Source organism: Nuphar pumila, chromosome 4 (genome assembly GCF_984573655.1).
Source record: "Nuphar pumila chromosome 4, dmNupPumi1.hap1.1, whole genome shotgun sequence".
NCBI classification, from domain to species: domain Eukaryota; kingdom Viridiplantae; phylum Streptophyta; class Magnoliopsida; order Nymphaeales; family Nymphaeaceae; genus Nuphar; species Nuphar pumila.
This window is the reverse complement of record NC_143252.1, coordinates 39209358-39227775: the sequence shown is the minus strand read 5'-3', so window position 1 is coordinate 39227775 and position 18418 is coordinate 39209358. Positions and strand designations below refer to the sequence as shown.

General features: G+C 37.9%; 1 protein-coding gene across 1 annotated transcript; it reads right to left on the bottom strand.

Annotated features, from left to right (window-relative positions):
- Window positions 1-302: 302 nt before the first annotated feature.
- LOC149840061 (mitochondrial import inner membrane translocase subunit Tim13-like) lies at window positions 303-13421 on the bottom strand. Its single transcript, XM_090004332.1, has 2 exons — window positions 13250-13421; window positions 303-854 (listed from the first exon to the last, which is right to left on the bottom strand). The coding sequence occupies exons 1-2, from the start codon at window positions 13364-13366 to the stop codon at window positions 705-707; spliced, it is 267 nt and encodes an 88-aa protein (XP_089860458.1). The 5' UTR covers window positions 13367-13421; the 3' UTR covers window positions 303-704.
- Between the last annotated feature and the right edge of the window lie 4997 nt (window positions 13422-18418).

Below are 18418 nucleotides of genomic sequence, written 5' to 3'. Positions count from 1 at the left end.
AGTCATCATCAGAATGACAATTCTTCAAGGTTTTCGAAATTGGTCACTCGCATAGATACAGGAATAAACAAAGCTCTTATGGTCGTTAAGGTAAATACCAAACCACTTTGAATGCATGCATGCATGCATGCATTCCCATTAAAATAGGCACTTTAACAACATACTATAGACATACATCCTCAAACAAAAGCTGATGGCCTTCATCCATCCATCGGCCAAGACAGCCACATGAAGGCAAACGCCACAAAAGAAGTTGGAAGCACTAAGCAAGCCTAGTTTCAGCTGTTGATGGAACAGTCACAAGGCTAAAGTAGCTCATACCTTATATTCCAATGACACCAAGTAAATGCAATGCAACAGCAGGGAAACCTAAGCTTTGCCATGGGAGGCAACAAGCTTCTTATCCAATCTTTATGAAAAGGGACATCACCAAAAACAGGCAGCAGCATGGTGCAAGCACAAATGGTGCATGGACTCGGGAATGAATCCAGTACCATCATGTCAATCAGTTTATATTGTAAATTACACCATGAGAAAATGAAAAGAGATCCTCATTCAACAGGATTTGTAATTTGGCCTCAGAGATGAAAAATTGAATAACAGCATTTTTGCTCCGTCAGTACAAAACAAAAAGAATGTTTATAATGCTGATACCCATTATATGCTCGACAGCAGTTTCTCTTGCTCTGGGAGCATCTCTGAAGCTAACGAATGTTACTGAAAAGTGCTCGACTAACAATACCAGTTGCCTCTATGTAGCGATCGACACACCTTGAGATGCAACTGCTTTCACTTCCACTTAAACTTGTCCCTGGCTTTGTGATACACTTGGCAAAGCATTTGTTTCTTACTGTCTGCAATGAAGAGGAAAGAGCAAAGCTAATATTACTATAGTATATAATCATAGATGAAAACAGTCACATATTCAGCATAAATCATATGATTCGTCCTACAAAATCAAGTATCGATTGAATTCTGCCCAAGCAAATATAGAGAGTATAGAATCCTGACAATGGACCATAAAATCATGCAGATCCAGAACAGGACCATGTTTCCTTTAATACTCCATTCACCCTCCACTCAATTCAAAAAGGTCAGGACAAATCTAGAGAGTGTAGAATCCTGACAATGGACCATAAAACTTGCCACAATGCATCAATTCTTCTTTCAATGAGTTTAAAGAATGAAGAATAGTACAACCATAGATCCCTTGACAAATTTATGAATTGTACCATTATTGATGAACAAATAAACCATTTTTAATTATGGAATTTTAGTACAGAAAAAGGTACAAGAAGATCTCATAAAAAATAATGGGGCAAGAAGACATTACATAATCAGGATAGCAGTAGAACTTTCTTGAATTTATTATTGACAAGCACCTGTCACATGGACTCGCCTTAGAGGCTGCCACACCCACGTTGACGCAAAACGGGTGCTGGTGCGGCACCCAGGATTGTGTTTGTCCAAAATGGACTCCGTCAATTTTGACCGAGTCCATTTTGGTCCAAAATAAAAAATAAAAGGACGGGGGGGGGTGTATTTAGGGCACCCAGGTTAATTAGCTAGGATATATATATAGCTTTTATAGTTAATTAAAGGTTCTAATAAGCTACATTAAATAAAGACAACCTTAATTAGCTGGGTTTCTTAAACTAATAACATGTTTAATTTAAAAGACCTATTTAGATTAGGTCAAAGAAAGGAAAGTTAGGAAACTCTCCCTTCACACGATTTTGGGGTTGACCCTAAAGTGGAAGGAATTAATAACTTAGCAAAACCTTAGAATAGGAAACTTCCAAAGTTCCTATTCCATAGGGTGAAAAGTCAAAAAACAAAACATATATATTATTAAAGGGGGGGAATAAATCACACACCCTCCCTATTGGCTTACTTTCTTTCTTTTTATATCTCTCTCCCTCTCAAATCCCTCATTCTCCCTCTATTGATTTTCTCTCTCACATTCCTTCTCTCTTCCCTCTCATCTCCTTCACACGGCTAGTGTGAAGGCACTCCATTAATAGAGCTTGCGGTGTCCGGAGGAGGCTGTGCACGTCTAAAGATTTGATCTGGTTCGGTGATTCGATAAGACTTGTTTTGAGGTAGGTGCATCAAACACGTAGGCATGAGTCGATCTAAACGGATGAGGTATATGCATAGGGGTTATTCCAAGATATGAACCAAGGGTGGATCAGACCTTGGAACAACCAAAATGGATTTGGTTTTGTTTTAAAAATCAATTTTGGTGAAACCTTGTCACCATATTTGATTTTTGAAAACCGGTTTGACAAAAAAACAAGATTTGAAGCCTTAAAACAAAAATCGATTGTAGAAGTGATTAAATCTATGATTGAGTGTTGGATCTCAAGTATTTCCAGCATATTTAATGTATGAATGATAGGTTTATATGTCGCATGTATGATTTATAAGTTCTGAAATTTATTTGAGCTTGAATCTTTGTTTAAATCAAGTAAAATGTTTTATAAAGGGATTTAGGCAAAATCGATATAGGGTTTTGTCTTATGGTTAGATTAGATTCAAATTAGCATGTTAGTGAGTTAGATTTATGTTAGTAATGTAAATCAACATGTTAATACCTCATGCTTTAGTTGATTTCTAAATTGTTTGTTGGTTAAGTCTATGCTTTCAGAATGAATACATGAAAGAACCATGATTTCAGAATGATGAATGTGTTTATTTTGATAGTTATTTACATAAAAAAAACTGTAATAATTGTTGTGATGTATTGTCAATGTGATTAAATATCTGAAATTATGGTTGATCATGTATTTATGGCTTTCTTGATCTTAGTTATTGAGTGAATCATGAATATTGCAAATAAATGTTATATAGTTCCCATTTTTAATCTAAAAAAAATCTGATCCTCTCAGATTATGAATCAAAAAAATAAAAATAAAAATACCAGAATGTTCTACACATCCAGGGCTTGATTTTAAAATCTTATTTTGTCTTGTTTGAGTCAGTATTGAGGGTGAAATGACTGTTGCAACAGAGCACAATTTTTTTATCCTAGTTGCAGCACTGTTTTGATGTCATTTTGAAAATTATAGAAACCTATTCAAAACGACTCAAATTAATTTGTGTAAAATCTGAGTGAAAGTCAAGATATAGTAGAAGACTTTGCAAAAAGTGTTTTATCAAAAGAGTTCACAGTAAATCTCAGGTAATTCCTCAAGTTGGAAAAAATTTCTACAGGTTACAGAATTTGTCCTGCAATTTTCCTCGACAAAGGTCTGTTACAAAATTTTCATGGATTTATGGGGAACGAGTTTGGGACTGAAATTTTTGTAGTTTGTTTCTGACAAGTTAGGGCAACTCCAATTAAATTTTGGAGGCCAAAATTGTTCTCTATGATTTTTGATGATTTTTCCAAAATCTGGTGAACACGGATCCGAAATTCCCAAATAACATTAATTTTTTTCTACCTTGATAAGCATGATGAATGATGGTTAAAAAATGATTTGTGATATTTTATGCATATTAACTGAATGCATGCTAAATCATGTATGTTAAGAAATCATTTGTCATGTATGAGAATGTGCATTATGTATCATGAGACACGATCCTGAGAAAGAATTGAATGCATATGTGATTTTGTTGAATGAGAATAGATATGAATGAAGTTATGCATGCAGTCTTTATGTACGCATGTGAGCACGTAATTTGGTGTATGCATAATGACAAAGAAAATGTGGTATGAGCATGAACATGGCTCATGAGTGAGCCTGGGTTCGATAGAACCCACGAGTGCTTGTCGAGCACCAAGAAAAGAAAAGACTTAAAAAGACATGCACGTAATTGCCTCAAGGAGGCCGTGCTCAAAGTTACCCAGAGATGGGGTTTGTACTGCGAGCAGTTTAAATGGGTTAAGAAATGACCTGGTGTTATGGAGGCATCCTCGAGTAGAGCCTGGGCTAAGGAGCAAGTATGATAAGAGCACTTGAAATTAATTTATGAGTTTAATGTTAAATAACACCTAATGACCCAATCAAACCCAAGATCACCTTAGAGAGGGCGGTGGTACTGGTCGACCGTTGTTGCTTTAAAGAGCTATGTGTCTCCGCTGGTCTTCAGTCATCAGGCATAAGAGGCCAGACTACCATATGTTCTAAGTGATATGCCCTAAATCTCTGCAGAGTAGGAATCAATTCCGTATGAACCACTAGGAGTTTTCTCGATCGGTGAGAAAAGAAAAATAAAACATTAAGTACTGAAACACTGGCATTACTACAGTCTATGTATGATTGTAGGGTTTATTATGAATTGTTTGTTTACCTTTGAAATTGTGCATAGTAAGATACTTATCTTGAATGTTTCCTATAATCATGATTGGATTATGAATTTGTGAAATATGTTTGACTATGCATTATCATTGCATGATTGAAACCTGTATCTAAGCATGGACCTTTGTATAACTCGTATTTAGACTCTATCCATATTTATATTGTTTGGTGTATCCTACTCAGGTTGTAGATTAATACCCCCTACTTTAACATTTTTAAAATAATGCATGAGCTGGTGTGATGGTGGGTTGTTCGGCGACGTCAGACGGATCATCATTGTTCTCATTCCCGAGGGATCTAGCTTCTTTTTGGATATTTTTATATTTAGTTGGATTTTTATTGACACATGTAAACTCTAAACGTAATTGAGTACTTGTTTGAATTAATTTTTTCAATAGAGATCTTTAAATCCAATTGTGAGTGTCTTGATGTGCTATTGTAACCCGTCCAAAGTTTGAATCGGTTTTACAAGAATTATTCTGCTGTGTTTTACATTCATTAAGTCGTTTAAAAAAAATATTTCAAAATTTCTGATAAAATCTTGGGGTATTACACATCCCCTCTCCATGATTGCTCCCCTCATCTGCCCCCTCCTCCTCTTTCGATGGTGACTGCAACGATGGTCACAGGTACCTCTCCCTTCTCTTCTTCCTTCTCCTCCTCCCTCTACCGCCTTTTCTTCCTTCTCCTCTCTTCTTCCTCTTGTCTTTCTTCTTCTTCTTCCTTCTCCCCCTCCCTCCGCCGCCTCCTCTTCTTTCTTCTTTCTTCTTTCTTCTTTCTTCTTTCTTCTTTCTCCTCCTTCCTCCTTGACACAAGGGCCGAAGCCAGCAATTGTAGATTGTTAACTTGATTTATTGCATGAATTTATGATAATTGTTTTTATTTTATTAGAGTTAACTTAAAACTGTTAATATATATATATATACCCTCACCGTACCCCTGCACCCAAGCTTTTTTAAGGTGCCGTATCCGCATTGCACCTATGTGACATAGACAAGCACCTTGAAAGCATAAGAAATCAAAATGCAATGAAATACTAAATCTCTTCAATTAAACCAATCAATTAAGCTTAAGATTGGAAGATTTAACACTCCCGATAGCACGGTCTTCCCTTTCTTTTTCCTGTAATGGTAAATGTCATATTGAACCCTAACACGGGCAAGAAACCCTAACACGGGCAAGAAACCAAGCAAGAAAAAGAATGGCATGTAAATGCATGACCAATCAACAGAAAACCGAATAGATTTGTTGTTGCATATAAGTGGTGTAGGGAACTAATGATTTACATCTTTTCTTTGCTAAGTGACAAATTCTAGGTTCCTAACAGCTACAGTTGACATCACAAATTTTCCCCTCTTATAAATCTATTGCATAGGCATCGAAACAGACTCATCCATGTAGCCCATAAGGTCGTGGCTTATAATACAACAAACAACAACAACTACGCCTTCATCCCAAAACAATTGGGGTCAGCGATATGAACCAAAAAAGAAATTCATTTTGGGTCTTCCACATGAATCCTTTTCCTCCAATCATTTCTATCCAACGCCATGTCCTCGGTGAGGTTCAAAGCATTCATATCCTTTCCTATCATCTCCATCCAAGTCTTCCTAGGCCTACCCCGACCTCTTTTAACTAATATATTTTCCCATTTCTCCAACCTTCTAACTGGAGCATCATTAGGCCTTCGCCGAATATGTCCAAACCACCGTAAACGATTCTCTCGCATCTTATTTTCAATGGGTGCAACACCTACCTTCTTACGTATCTCTTCGTTCCGAATCTTATCTTTTATTGTATTTCCACACATCCATCTAAGCATCCGCATCTCAGCTACACTCATTTTTTGAATATGATGTCTCTTGGCAGCCCAACATTCCGTACCATATAGTAAAGCGGGTCTAATAGTCGTCCTATAAAACTTTCCCTTCAACCGCAATGGCATTCTACGATCGCACAGCACTCCAGCAGCACTTTTCCATTTCATCCACCCAACCTTTATCCTATGATTTACATCTCCATCAATTTCTCCATACTTTTGAATGATGGATCCCAAATATTTGAAATAATCATTCACCGGTATATCTTGCTCACCAAGCTTCACTACACTCCCATCACTACTTCGTTGCTTACTAAACCGACATTCCATATATTCAGTCTTACTCTTACTCAACTTAAAACCTCTAGCTTCCAATGTCTGTCTCCATAATTCTAACTTAGCATTAACCCCAGCTCTAGACTCATCAATCAAAACAATATCATCAGCAAACAACATACACCACGGTACATTTTCTTGAATTGATCTCGTAAGCTCATCCATCACTATCGCAAATAGGAAAGGGCTTAAAGCAGATCCTTGATGTAACCCAACCGTTATCGGGAAATTGGTTGTCACCCCTCCACAAGTGCGGACATTGGTTACTACTCCTTCATACATATCTTTAATTATACTAATGTACTTGAGAGAAACACCTTTCTTCATCATTGTCCACCAGAGAACGTCCCTAGGTACTCTATCGTATGCCTTCTCTAAATCAATAAAAACCATATGCAAATCTTTGTTCCTCTCTCTATATCTTTCAATAAGTTGTCTAAGAAGATGTATAGCTTCCATAGTTGATCTTCCAGGCATAAAACCAAATTGATTCTCCGATATCATGACAACCTTCCTCAACCTAGACTCAATCACCCTCTCCCAAAGTTTCATAGTATGACTCATGAGTTTTATACCACGATAGTTTGTGCAATCTTGTATATCACCCTTATTCTTATATAAAGGCACCAAAGTACTCTTCCTCCACTCATTAGGCATCTTATTTGTTCGCCAAATCAAGTTAAAAAGATTTGTCAACCATTCTAAACCTTTCTCTCCCAAGCATTTCCAAGCCTCGATAGGTATACCATCTGGGCCAACTGCCCTTCTTGATTTCATTTTCTTCAAAGCCTCTGCAATTTCTTTCTTTTGAATCTTGTGCATGAAGTCACGATTTATCTCATGAAAAGGAATGGAGAAGTCTCCAAGATCTTGAGCATGACTATCATTAAATAGCTTATCAAAATAATCTTTCCATCTCTCCTTAATCTCCTCATCTTTGACTAAAACCCTTTGCGTTTCATCTTTGATACATCTAACCATACCCAAATCCTTCGATTTCCTATCTCTCATCTTTGCAAGCCTATAAATATCCTTCTCGCCTTCTTTGGTATCCAACTTGTCATAAACCTCCTTATATACCTTAGCCCTCGCGTTTCGAACAACTTTTTTAGCTTCCTTCTTTGCTATCATATACTTCTCCAAATTCTCATTATCACGACTCTTACTTAGATTTCTATAACACTCTCTTTTAACCTTAATAGCTAATTTGACATCCTCGTTCCACCATGATGTATCCTTACCTAGTGGTGCACCGCCTTTAGACTCACCCAATACCTCCTTAGCTACTTTTCTCATACCACCCGCTATCTTATTCCACATTGATTCTGAATCCTCCTCGAGACACCAATCAACTTCCTTAACTACCTGCTCTACAAACATTCCTTGTTTAGCTCCTTTCAGTGCCCACCACTTAATTCTAGGATCTATCCTATGTCTATCCCTTTTGCGGCATTGTCTAATTCTAAGATCTAAAATTAAGACTCTATGTTGTGTAGCTACACTTTCTCCTGGTATAACCTTACAATCGATGCAACAACCCCTATCTCTCTTTCTAAGTAGGAAAAAATCTATCTGACTCGTATTAACCCCACTTTTAAATGTTACTAGGTGAGACTCCCTCTTCCTAAACCAAGTGTTTGCTAAGATCATATCATAGGACAAACAAAAATCTAAAATCCTTTCTCCACTTTCATTTCTTTCTCCTATACCATAGCCTCCATGGATATTCTCAAATCCATCCCTACTAATGCCTACATGTCCATTAAGGTCACCGCCGATGAAAAGCTTTTCTCCATAAGATGTCTCTTGTACTACTCCATCTAAATCTTCCCAAAATTGATGCTTAATGGAATCATCTAAACCTACTTGAGGTGCATAAACACTAATAATATTAATAATATCCGTACCTAATACTAATTTAATAAGTAAAATTCTATCACCCTTCCTACGGACCTCAACTACATTATCTATAAACTGACGACTCATAACAATCCCTACTCCATTCCTATTCCTATTTATTCCTGTATACCAAATCTTATATCCCCAAGGTTCTATCACTTTAGCTTTCTCACCTACCCATTTGGTCTCTTGAAGACATAAAATATCAATCTTTCTCCTACACATAACATCTACTAACTCTACCAACTTACCAGTTAAAGACCCTATGTTCCAAGTGGCTAACCTAATTTTATGGTCTTGGACTAACTTCTTTACCCCCACCCGTCCAACAAAGTGAGGGAACCCTTGCCTATTTGACACCACACCCGGGCGCCGGTGTGACGCGTCGCTTCTGGGCGACGACCTAGCAACCCTTGCACATTTATCACTGCCTCCGGGCCTAGAGAGTACAGCGCGTCGCTCAGTAGGGAACGCCCCAACGAAATTCTCATATTGGTTCATTTTCATAGGATATGACAAAGTTTTTATGCTGGCTGTCACAGGCCTACCGCAACCCTCCTCCTTTATCCGGGCTTGGGACCGGCAGTGTATAACTACACAGGCGGAGGCTTATAATGAATTACATAAATTGACATCAAGTTAATATGATTTTTTCCTAATATAAACTAGATGTAGAAGGAAAGAAGAATTGATGGATGATTAAGATGCAGATAAATCCATGTGTTAAACACTTGAGGATAACATCCCTCCATTACTGCCTTTATTTTAGGGTTAAATTATGACAAAATAGATGTCATTTGAGAACCAGATCAATGTTGTCAGTATCAGTGTGTATCGGCCGATACATATCGTATCGACAAAAAACCGATATGCTTCACTCCTGAATTGGCAATTTTTTAATAAATATAAAAAATACTTAAAATTATTTTTTAATATTATTTTAATAGCTTTAACATGTGTCCCGTTCTCATTGACAAATAATATTTTTTAATTATTTTTAGCCGATTCAGAATGATTCACTTGAGTATCAGTATCGGCCGATTCACCTGAATCATTGCCCAAACAATACAGGGCCGATACTGATACTGACAACATTAAACAAGATGTGACATTCATTTTCACAACAACTAAATTATTTAACATCAAAATACAAAACATCAACTTATTTTTTTTATTAAAAAACAATGGGAGTTGACAGCCAAAATGAAGGAATCCAGTTTTATTAAATGGGTAATGAAAAAGTAGAAAAACAGAAAAAAAAGGGGGGTGGCATTGTGGCCAAGGAGAAGACAAAACTAAAGTAAAGATGTATTGCTTAAAAGACTTGGATATTGAACAACAGATTAGGGTTCATGAAATTAAAGAGCAGAATATGAAGAAAGGAAGAACCAAATGAAATGAAGATCTCCTAAGAGTTACCAAAGTGGATCCATGTTTTGCTCTAATACCATTCCAGCATATCTTAGCTTGTGCAGAACAGGAGAAAACAAACAACACAAAATATAAAATACATACATACATACATACATATAAAGAGAGAGAGAGAAGGGGGATGGTCCTCCCCTTAAATGGTCCACCCACTTGTCCTCACCTTCAAAGATCTATGTACATGTGTTATTTGGAAAACCCGAACATATGGATATGAACTTCATGGTTAAGAACCTACAAATAGACTCTTGAATCAAACTTTTTTTGTGTATGCAGGACTTCATACATAGAAAAATTCAGAAATTTCAGAACCATTGATTTTTAGATCCTTATAAAATCCTATCTATACATAAAAAAAATTGGCTCAAGAGTTGGTTCATAGGTTTTCAACCAAGGGGATCACATCAATATAGTCAGATTTGCAAAAAACACATCTGTGCAATTTTTGAAGGTGAGGATGTGTGGGTGGACCATTTAGGGGGAGGACCATTGCCCTTCTCATATATATGTCCGTGTGCATCACTAATATTTGGATGCTCTAGATTTCTCATGAATGAGACCCATGTGTGATCTCATTTTGATCTTCGATACAATACATTACAATCTATGCACAACCAGAAAAGCAAATGCACCTCCCCGCAATAAGGTAAGGCACCACCTTGTTGTGTCAACAGTCACTCCAATGTGTCAGCTTAGTTTATCCTCATCAAGCCACTTAACTAGCTGCTTCCCAACTGGTAGTTGGCTCTTTTTCCCCCAAATCAGTGAAAAGCTATGTTACCCTGACACTTATGGAGGTCAAGGTGAAAGTGTCCCAACACTTATGGACACCGGAACTGCCACCTACAATTGTAGGCACTTCATTTTTTTTAACATAAAAGTATTCAAACAAAATAGACACCTGATGTCATGTATCCAACACTTTTCGGTGTCTTAGATACAGTGTCCGATGTTGGACACTTCGTGTCTACCTTATTTAAATTATATTTTCTCTTCATTTATACCTCATAGTGTCAAAGAGTCAAACCAAAACACGAACTTTGCCCATTGTAGGACCTCACTAGAACCAGGCCAGGATAGATTGCTCAACCTGCAGGCCTCTCTCTCTCTCTCTCTCTCTCTCTCTCTCTCTCTCTCTCTCTCTCTCTCTCTCTCTCTCTCTCTCTCTCTCTCTCTATATATATATATATATATATATATATATATATATATCATAGTCACCTGTATCGTTAAAGGTAATTTCTCGGAGAAATTTTCAAAAGTTGATAAATCTTGGGAATATCTCGAGAAATCCTTGAGAGTTTAAAAAATTGAAAAAAATATAAATAACAACAAAAAAGTTAAGAAAATAATAAGTTTTGCATTATTTTTCTTTCAAAAATATAAAGAAACATGTTTTAAAGGTTTTAAAATATAAAATAAGCAAAAAATAGGAAACACAAACTTAAAATAAATAAAAAAAGAACTTTTCGAAAAAAATATCGTGATATATTCCCGATATTATCGGCTACCTTGAAATAGCCGATAATACCACAATATTTTCAAAAAATCGGCGATATTGATGACAGTGATATAGGTGTCAGTATCAAATATAGGTTAATCTAACATTAAATTAGTTGTATTTAACACTGACATTTGTACCAATGTCCAAGTAATATAGGTGAAAAGAAAAGTCAATTGATTCTTCTAAAGAAACAAAAGTGAAAATGATGTCCCAAGGTGAGGAGAAGGGAAGAGAAATATCAAGATATAATTTAACGATGATTACAAAAGGGACATTGTAATATTTTCAGAAATTTGTCTTTCTTATTTTCATACTTTAAATATGATTTTCCTTTTTATTTTTGTAACTCTTCCACCATTTATTCACCATAAATCTTTAAAAATAAACATTTATTTTTTTATTTAGCAAGGTAGCTCAATCTCAACTTTGAGCTCATGGTAACAAGCCCAAGCAACCAAGAATGAGCTACGGCAAGCACAAGCCCGAGCCCAAGCTAGCGCCAAAACCGAACAAAGCAAGCTTTGCTTTTTCGGCAATTCATGTACCAAACCTTATAAACTGCAAGAAACTTCAAATTTGGCAATGACTAGAAAAAGTTTTTATGACACCTTGAGGCAATGACAACCAAGCACTTGCTTTTAGACCCTTTTTTTTTGCACAGATGGAATCTGAATTGGTGTCAACCAAGAAATTTACACAAAGAGGCAACAACAGAATATTTGGTTCCATGATATTTTTTCCATACAGAAAACATGGTCCCAAAAGTTGCATCTGAATGATTGGAAGATGTGCACGTAAAAGTATTCATGCCCAAACATCCATGATTTGACTTGCCTCAGCAGCAAGGACAGATAATCAGTCACAGCTTTTGTAGTAAAAATCTTTTCTTAGCAATTACAAAGTTTTCAAGATTTTACTCTTGGGCTATTGGGAAGGTAAGAAGGGGAAGCCTGGGTACAGGAAGCGTGGTCAATGGGTTACTGATAAGCATCTTTTTTGGCACTGACTTATGAAAAGCAAACTCGAAGATAGGTTAGAGACAACCATCTTAATTGCCTGAAACGGCAAGAGGCATCAACCTCCCATCTTCTAAAAGTAAAGATGCATCGTTTGTAGGGCTGGTAAACGAGCCGAGCTGCAAGTGTTCAAGCTTGGCTCATTCTTGTGGCAAGCCAGCCTAGTTCAAGCTCATGTTAAGCTTCAAGCTAGTTTGTTTATAAAAAAAATACAGTTTTAGAGCTGGAAGAAATAGGATTACAACAAAAATATATTGAAAATATTATTTACTACCTAATGAGCTGTATTCAAGTCGAGCCCAATCAAGCCAAGCTTGAACACTTGAAGCTCAATGTATGGTGCACTAATCATTAGGCTCCATTCAAACGTAACCAAATTCTCACTTGGCTATCATACAAAAACCTAACATCAAATACTGGAACTTCCCAATGAATGGTGCACTCTGACGCTGTGTGCTATCAATCACATAGCCAATGGACAAAAGAACTAACACATTTCACACAGAGACTACCCAAAATCATACAAATGGTGGAGACCAAGAAAATGTCACACAACCCCAGCTTTATTCATGAGCTACAACAGTACATTGCAATCTAGTCAGACATAAATCCCCTCAAACCAATGAGAACAAACAAGCATCACAATAGAAAAAACACAGGAGGAACTAAGAATCAATACGTCAAAGTCAGAACATATCTGAATCCCAATGATCAAAATCCATCCACAACATCCTAAAAATTATGCATAAAAAGGAAAAAAGTTACACAATGCATCACAACATCACACATTCAATTCCATTACCTTCATCAACCCAAATACTCCAGGAGAAGAAAAATGAAAAAAAAAAAACACATATCTTCAGAGAGAAAAGAGAAAATTTTCTTTTTCTAACCCGAAAAGAAAGGCCAAAAATTTTGATCAGACCACACTTCATGAAATTACCTCGAGGAACTCCTCTGCATATGCCTGAGCCAACTGGGTCTTCACCTGGTCCATCAACGCCTCCGTGGACGGAGGAGACGACGAACCCGCCGGAGAAGGGGACGAGAAGGGATCCATGGCCGACGCTAAAACCCTAGAAACCCTAAGAAAACCCGCGAGGAAGAAGAGGAACTCCTAGGGTTTCAAAATTGCCCTCCAAATTTGGGAGAGTGCTGTCTTTATACAACGGCCCCTGGATCGGGTCGGAATCGGATATCCGAACGGGTCTGATTTTGGTAGGATCGTTCCAGATCCGGATCCGAATCCGAAATATAAGCAGTAGACCTAAATCCAGATCTGAATCCGATGAGGTAAGGTTGGATCCGAATAAAAAATACGCATGGTAATACTGATCTGGGATAAAAAAAAAAAGGAACAAAAACAACTTATTTACACGTAGGGGTGTCAATGGGTTTGGTTTACCCTGATTTGACCCGTACCAAACCCTATAGGGTCCAGGGTTTGGCGATAAAAAAGAAGGTCCGATTATAAACCGGGTTGGAACCAAAGGGTTTGATTAGTATATAGAGCTGATTATGGTTTGTGAAATTTCATACCAGAACCGGGTCTGACTCGAGTTCAGATTAAGACACCTGATTTTTCAATATAAAAAAAATTATTTTACTGGGTCTAGTTCATGTAATCCTTATAGGACCCCAGGTATGATTTTTCTTATAGTAGACCCAATAGGACTTGTGGTTGGATTCGATACCAGCACCTCAATAACAGATCCAGGTTTGGACTAACATGGATCCAAACCAGACCCGGCCCGTTGACACCCCTATTTACATGTAAAGAAATGCAAGCCCGGTTGGATTTTGGTGTGGATCAATTCTAGATCCGACTGAAAATACTGATTTGAACCCGGATCCGAAAGTAATCCATTGAACATATCCGATCCAAGTGCACATTTCGATTTTACTGAAAGGATCTAAACCCAGAAATACTTGGATCGGATGTTCGACCATATCCGAACCGTTTGCAGCCCGAACATGCGTGACACTTGGGTTGTAAGTTGGAAGGGTATTGTTCCGTGTCAGTCGGACACGGGACGAATACGACAGACTCGATGTGGGTACGAGCAAACACTGTGCTTCTGAAAATCATGGCATGATGACACGGATTTCTTATTTTTAACTAATAAAAATATATTTTTACATGTAAAAATATATTCCTTATTAAAAATATCATTAAAATTCATTAAATGTTAGGATAAAGTTGAACGTGTCATAGAATGTCACATAACGTGTCTATGTGTAACTAGATGCAAGACCCTAGATGGCACGCCTCTGAGATATTTTGAACAATGTCAAGTTATGTCACAAATATTTATTTGTATTTTCTCGGAGAAGAAAAATCTTGTGATAACTTGAAAGTATTTTATTTTGTGAAAAAATCTTGAGAAAATAGCTGCAATATAAAAATGATTTTTATCAAGCAAATATTGGATTAATCTGGTCACATTTTCAAAGCAGGCGTTATTTTGAAATATCCTGATATTTTTAGGATATAATGTTGTATGAAAATATTATGATAAAATCACGATAAAAGATATTTTCAGATATATTGTTGTCTGAAAATATTACGATAAAATATGGGCTATGTTTGTGACAAAGGTTCTGACACATTCTGAAGCTGATCCGATCCATATTATCAGATACTGATGCTTCATATTGGATCTTTTGGATGGACTTGGATAGGCATATCGCAACAGATTAAATTCAGAATTCGGTATAAACTGAAGCGTTTTACTTTTTCCTGAATAAAAACGGCAGAAGAATACGGGATATGGTACAATAGCTTTTCAGATTAATTTTGGATTCGGAACCTATTGTGAGACCCAAGTCAGATCAAGAACCGGAACTGGACCGATTTGCTAAAAAACTTATCAAGCAATTTAGGGCTGCAAACAGATCAGACATGGACAGATATTCGAGCCGAGTCCGTAATTATGTTATTTCCAGATATGGATTCTTTAAGTAAAACCTGAATGTGCACTTGGTTCTGTTCAATCAGATTACTTTAGTATTCCGACCAGTATTTTAAGTCAGATTTGGATTTGATCCAAATCAAAATCCGGCCTCATTGCACTTTTTACATTTAAATAGTTTGTTTTTCTTGTATTTTTCTTGATCCAATATTACCACTTGTATTTCGGATTCGGGTTCAATATACCTTCTTCGGATCTACTGTTTACATTTCAAATTTGGATCTGGCACGATGGGGCCTGAATCCAACCTGTTTGGCATGACCTCACCCATACCTGAATCTTATCCATGACCACCTGGTCCAATTTCTAAAACCGAGTTCGTGTTTGCGGTCTTGATCCTGATAAGGGTTCCAATCCGAGAAGCATACCCACTTCTTGTTTTCGTATTTCAAGGTTTTTGTTGATAAAAGCGAGATTTGGAGTTGGTAATTAAATGATCTCGAAGTCTGGTAACGGTTTGGATATAGGTTGGAATGGGATGATCCACATCTATCATCTATGATAACGTGGATATGGATATGGATCAAGTACATGCCCTGTATAGGCTGTCAGTCTGTGGCTGGTTTCGTATGTAATAATATGATCAATACTCTATCCATATTCAGCATTAGTTAAATGGGTCAGGTATCTGACCCATTTGGGGTGCCCAAATCTAATTACGTAAACATATGGCCATGTTGCCATATAATGTTAAGAGTGGTTAGAATGTATATTTTTACTTAAAATGCTTATAAAGTACTCGGGTAAGGTCGGGTCAACTTGGATATCCAACAATAATCACAGCTAAAACCGACCTGAATAATTTTTGGGTTGACCCAAACCTACTTGAATGTGAATCGGATTTATACACGTATCCCTGTATCTGCTATATGTATTCAGATCACGGGTCAGCTGTTCGACATGGATCCTAAGAATTCACTGCCCTACTGTTGCACACTATGAATGTACATGTCCCACGTATATGTAAAATGTTGATTCAGCAGAGTTAGATTCAAGTTTTTTTAATATTTAGATGAAGAAACCGCACCTAGCCATTCTGGCTCTACCTGCCATACTTACTGTTGGGTTGGGTACCGGGTCCACCCATGATGGGCGAGATTCGGACCCAGCCCATATTTGAGGAGAAGGTGGTTTGGAAACCCCCCACCTCCCCATCTTCTCCTCTTATTTCTCATTTTTGCTTGAATGAGAGCGAGAGAGAGAGAAAAAGGGTTTGGAGAGGTAAGCAAGAAAAAAAAAGTAATAGGGTTGAGCCCTCTTGTGCTTGAGAGAGACCTCAGCAGAGAAGAGAAAAAGATTGTGCACAGTGAAAAGAAAGAAGAAGACAGCGAGGCATCTTCACGGTGATTGAACATCATGGGGCACTTGGACTCGTGGATTCGTCGTTCTCTCCAAGTGAGGGCACGTACCTGTTGAGCACAACGAGCATCAATGATTGCTTCTACACTTCCGCTTCAAAGAGGTATGTAATAAAAACCCTATTCTTGGATTTATATGTATTGATACATGAATACGTAGGTATTTTTAAATCCTTTATTGGTATCAGAGCATTAGGTTTTTGATGCCGTTTTGCTTGCGGGTGTATCCCTCGAGTGCACGTAGCTGGGACCACATGCTGGTGCATTCATGGTGGACGCACTCAACGGGGCCACCATACAACAATAAAAAGAAAAAATCAAGTTTTTTTTGTTTGTTTGACAGTGCGACAGTGGCCGCATGGCCAAGGCGAGGGATTGATCGGCTGTAGGGCATGGGTCAGGCCCGACCTCCGGCTAGACCCAACGGCTAGGCCGCAGGCCTATTATTTCGGCCAGGCGAGCCAGTCTTAGTGCAGGCCGCAGGCCCGGCCTCCGGCCAGACTCAGCGGCTAGGCCGCAGTCTTGGCCTTCGGCTGGGCCATTGCGGTGCAGGCTGCAAGCCTGGCCTCCGGCTAGGCTCTGCGACACAGGCAGCAGGCCTGGCCCTCGGCCAGGCCACAACGCCCGGCCACGGGCCAGGGCACTGCGACAGGGCCGCAAGACCTCTTTTGAATTGGGGACGGACCTTGGCATTCGGCCAGGGTCCATCTGGGTTGAGGCACATGGCCTGCGGTTGGTGCCGCAGGCCATTTTTGTGGATGGGCCCCAGCTAGGCCGGGGTACCCAGAGCTGGTCTGGGGTACCCGAACCTGGTCCGGGGTAATTATTATTTTTTAAATTTTTTTTGTTGTTTCAATATATATATGAACATAATATTGCTTGATTTTTTTTATTCATGTATATGAATGAATGTGATGTGATCATGTTGATTATTTGAGAAGTTGGAAGTACTTATTCCATAAGTTAATATTTTATTTATAAAGTTATAATACAGTTTAGATGAATATAATCATCTTAGGGAAAGTGGGAGATGAATGTGAATGTAGTGAGCTTTCGATTTCATGCCTTGAGAGAAATTATATATGATCTAATCATGTTATTATGACTGCATATAGATGTGCTAATGATTAGATCATAACATGCATGAATAACATAATTGCGCATTGTACCTTTATTATTAGGACATGGCTGCACCAAGCAAATCCATAATGAACTTAGCACGGATTGAGAAACTGAACGGTGATAACTATGATATATGGCATAGGAAGATTCAGTTTACACTAGAGGAGGCTGAGGCCTTAGAGGCTCTCAACCATATTGTGGAACGACCTGAAATTAGTAATAGGGCACAAACTCGCAGGGACATCAAGACCTATGAGAAATGGAAGCGCATGAATATTGTTGCGCATGTCACCATGTTATGTTCTATGTAGGATGACATCATGTGCCAATTTGAGCATTATAAAGCTGCTTAACAGATGTGGATGACCCTTAAAGATAAGTTTGGGGGAACATCAGCCACAAAGCTAAGAAGGCTGACCATGAGGTTCGATTTCTACAGGAAGTCCCCTTAGCACACTATGAGACAACATCTTAGGGAGATGCAAATATGATAAGAGAGCTCAATAGTGCAAGACATATTCTTACAAATGAACAGCAGGTCTAGGCTGTGATTCAGTCTCTACCACACAGTTGGGAGCATATGAAAATTAATATGACCCATAACGAGAGTATTAAGACTTTTGATGATATTGCCCGGCATGTAGAGCTAGAAAATGATCG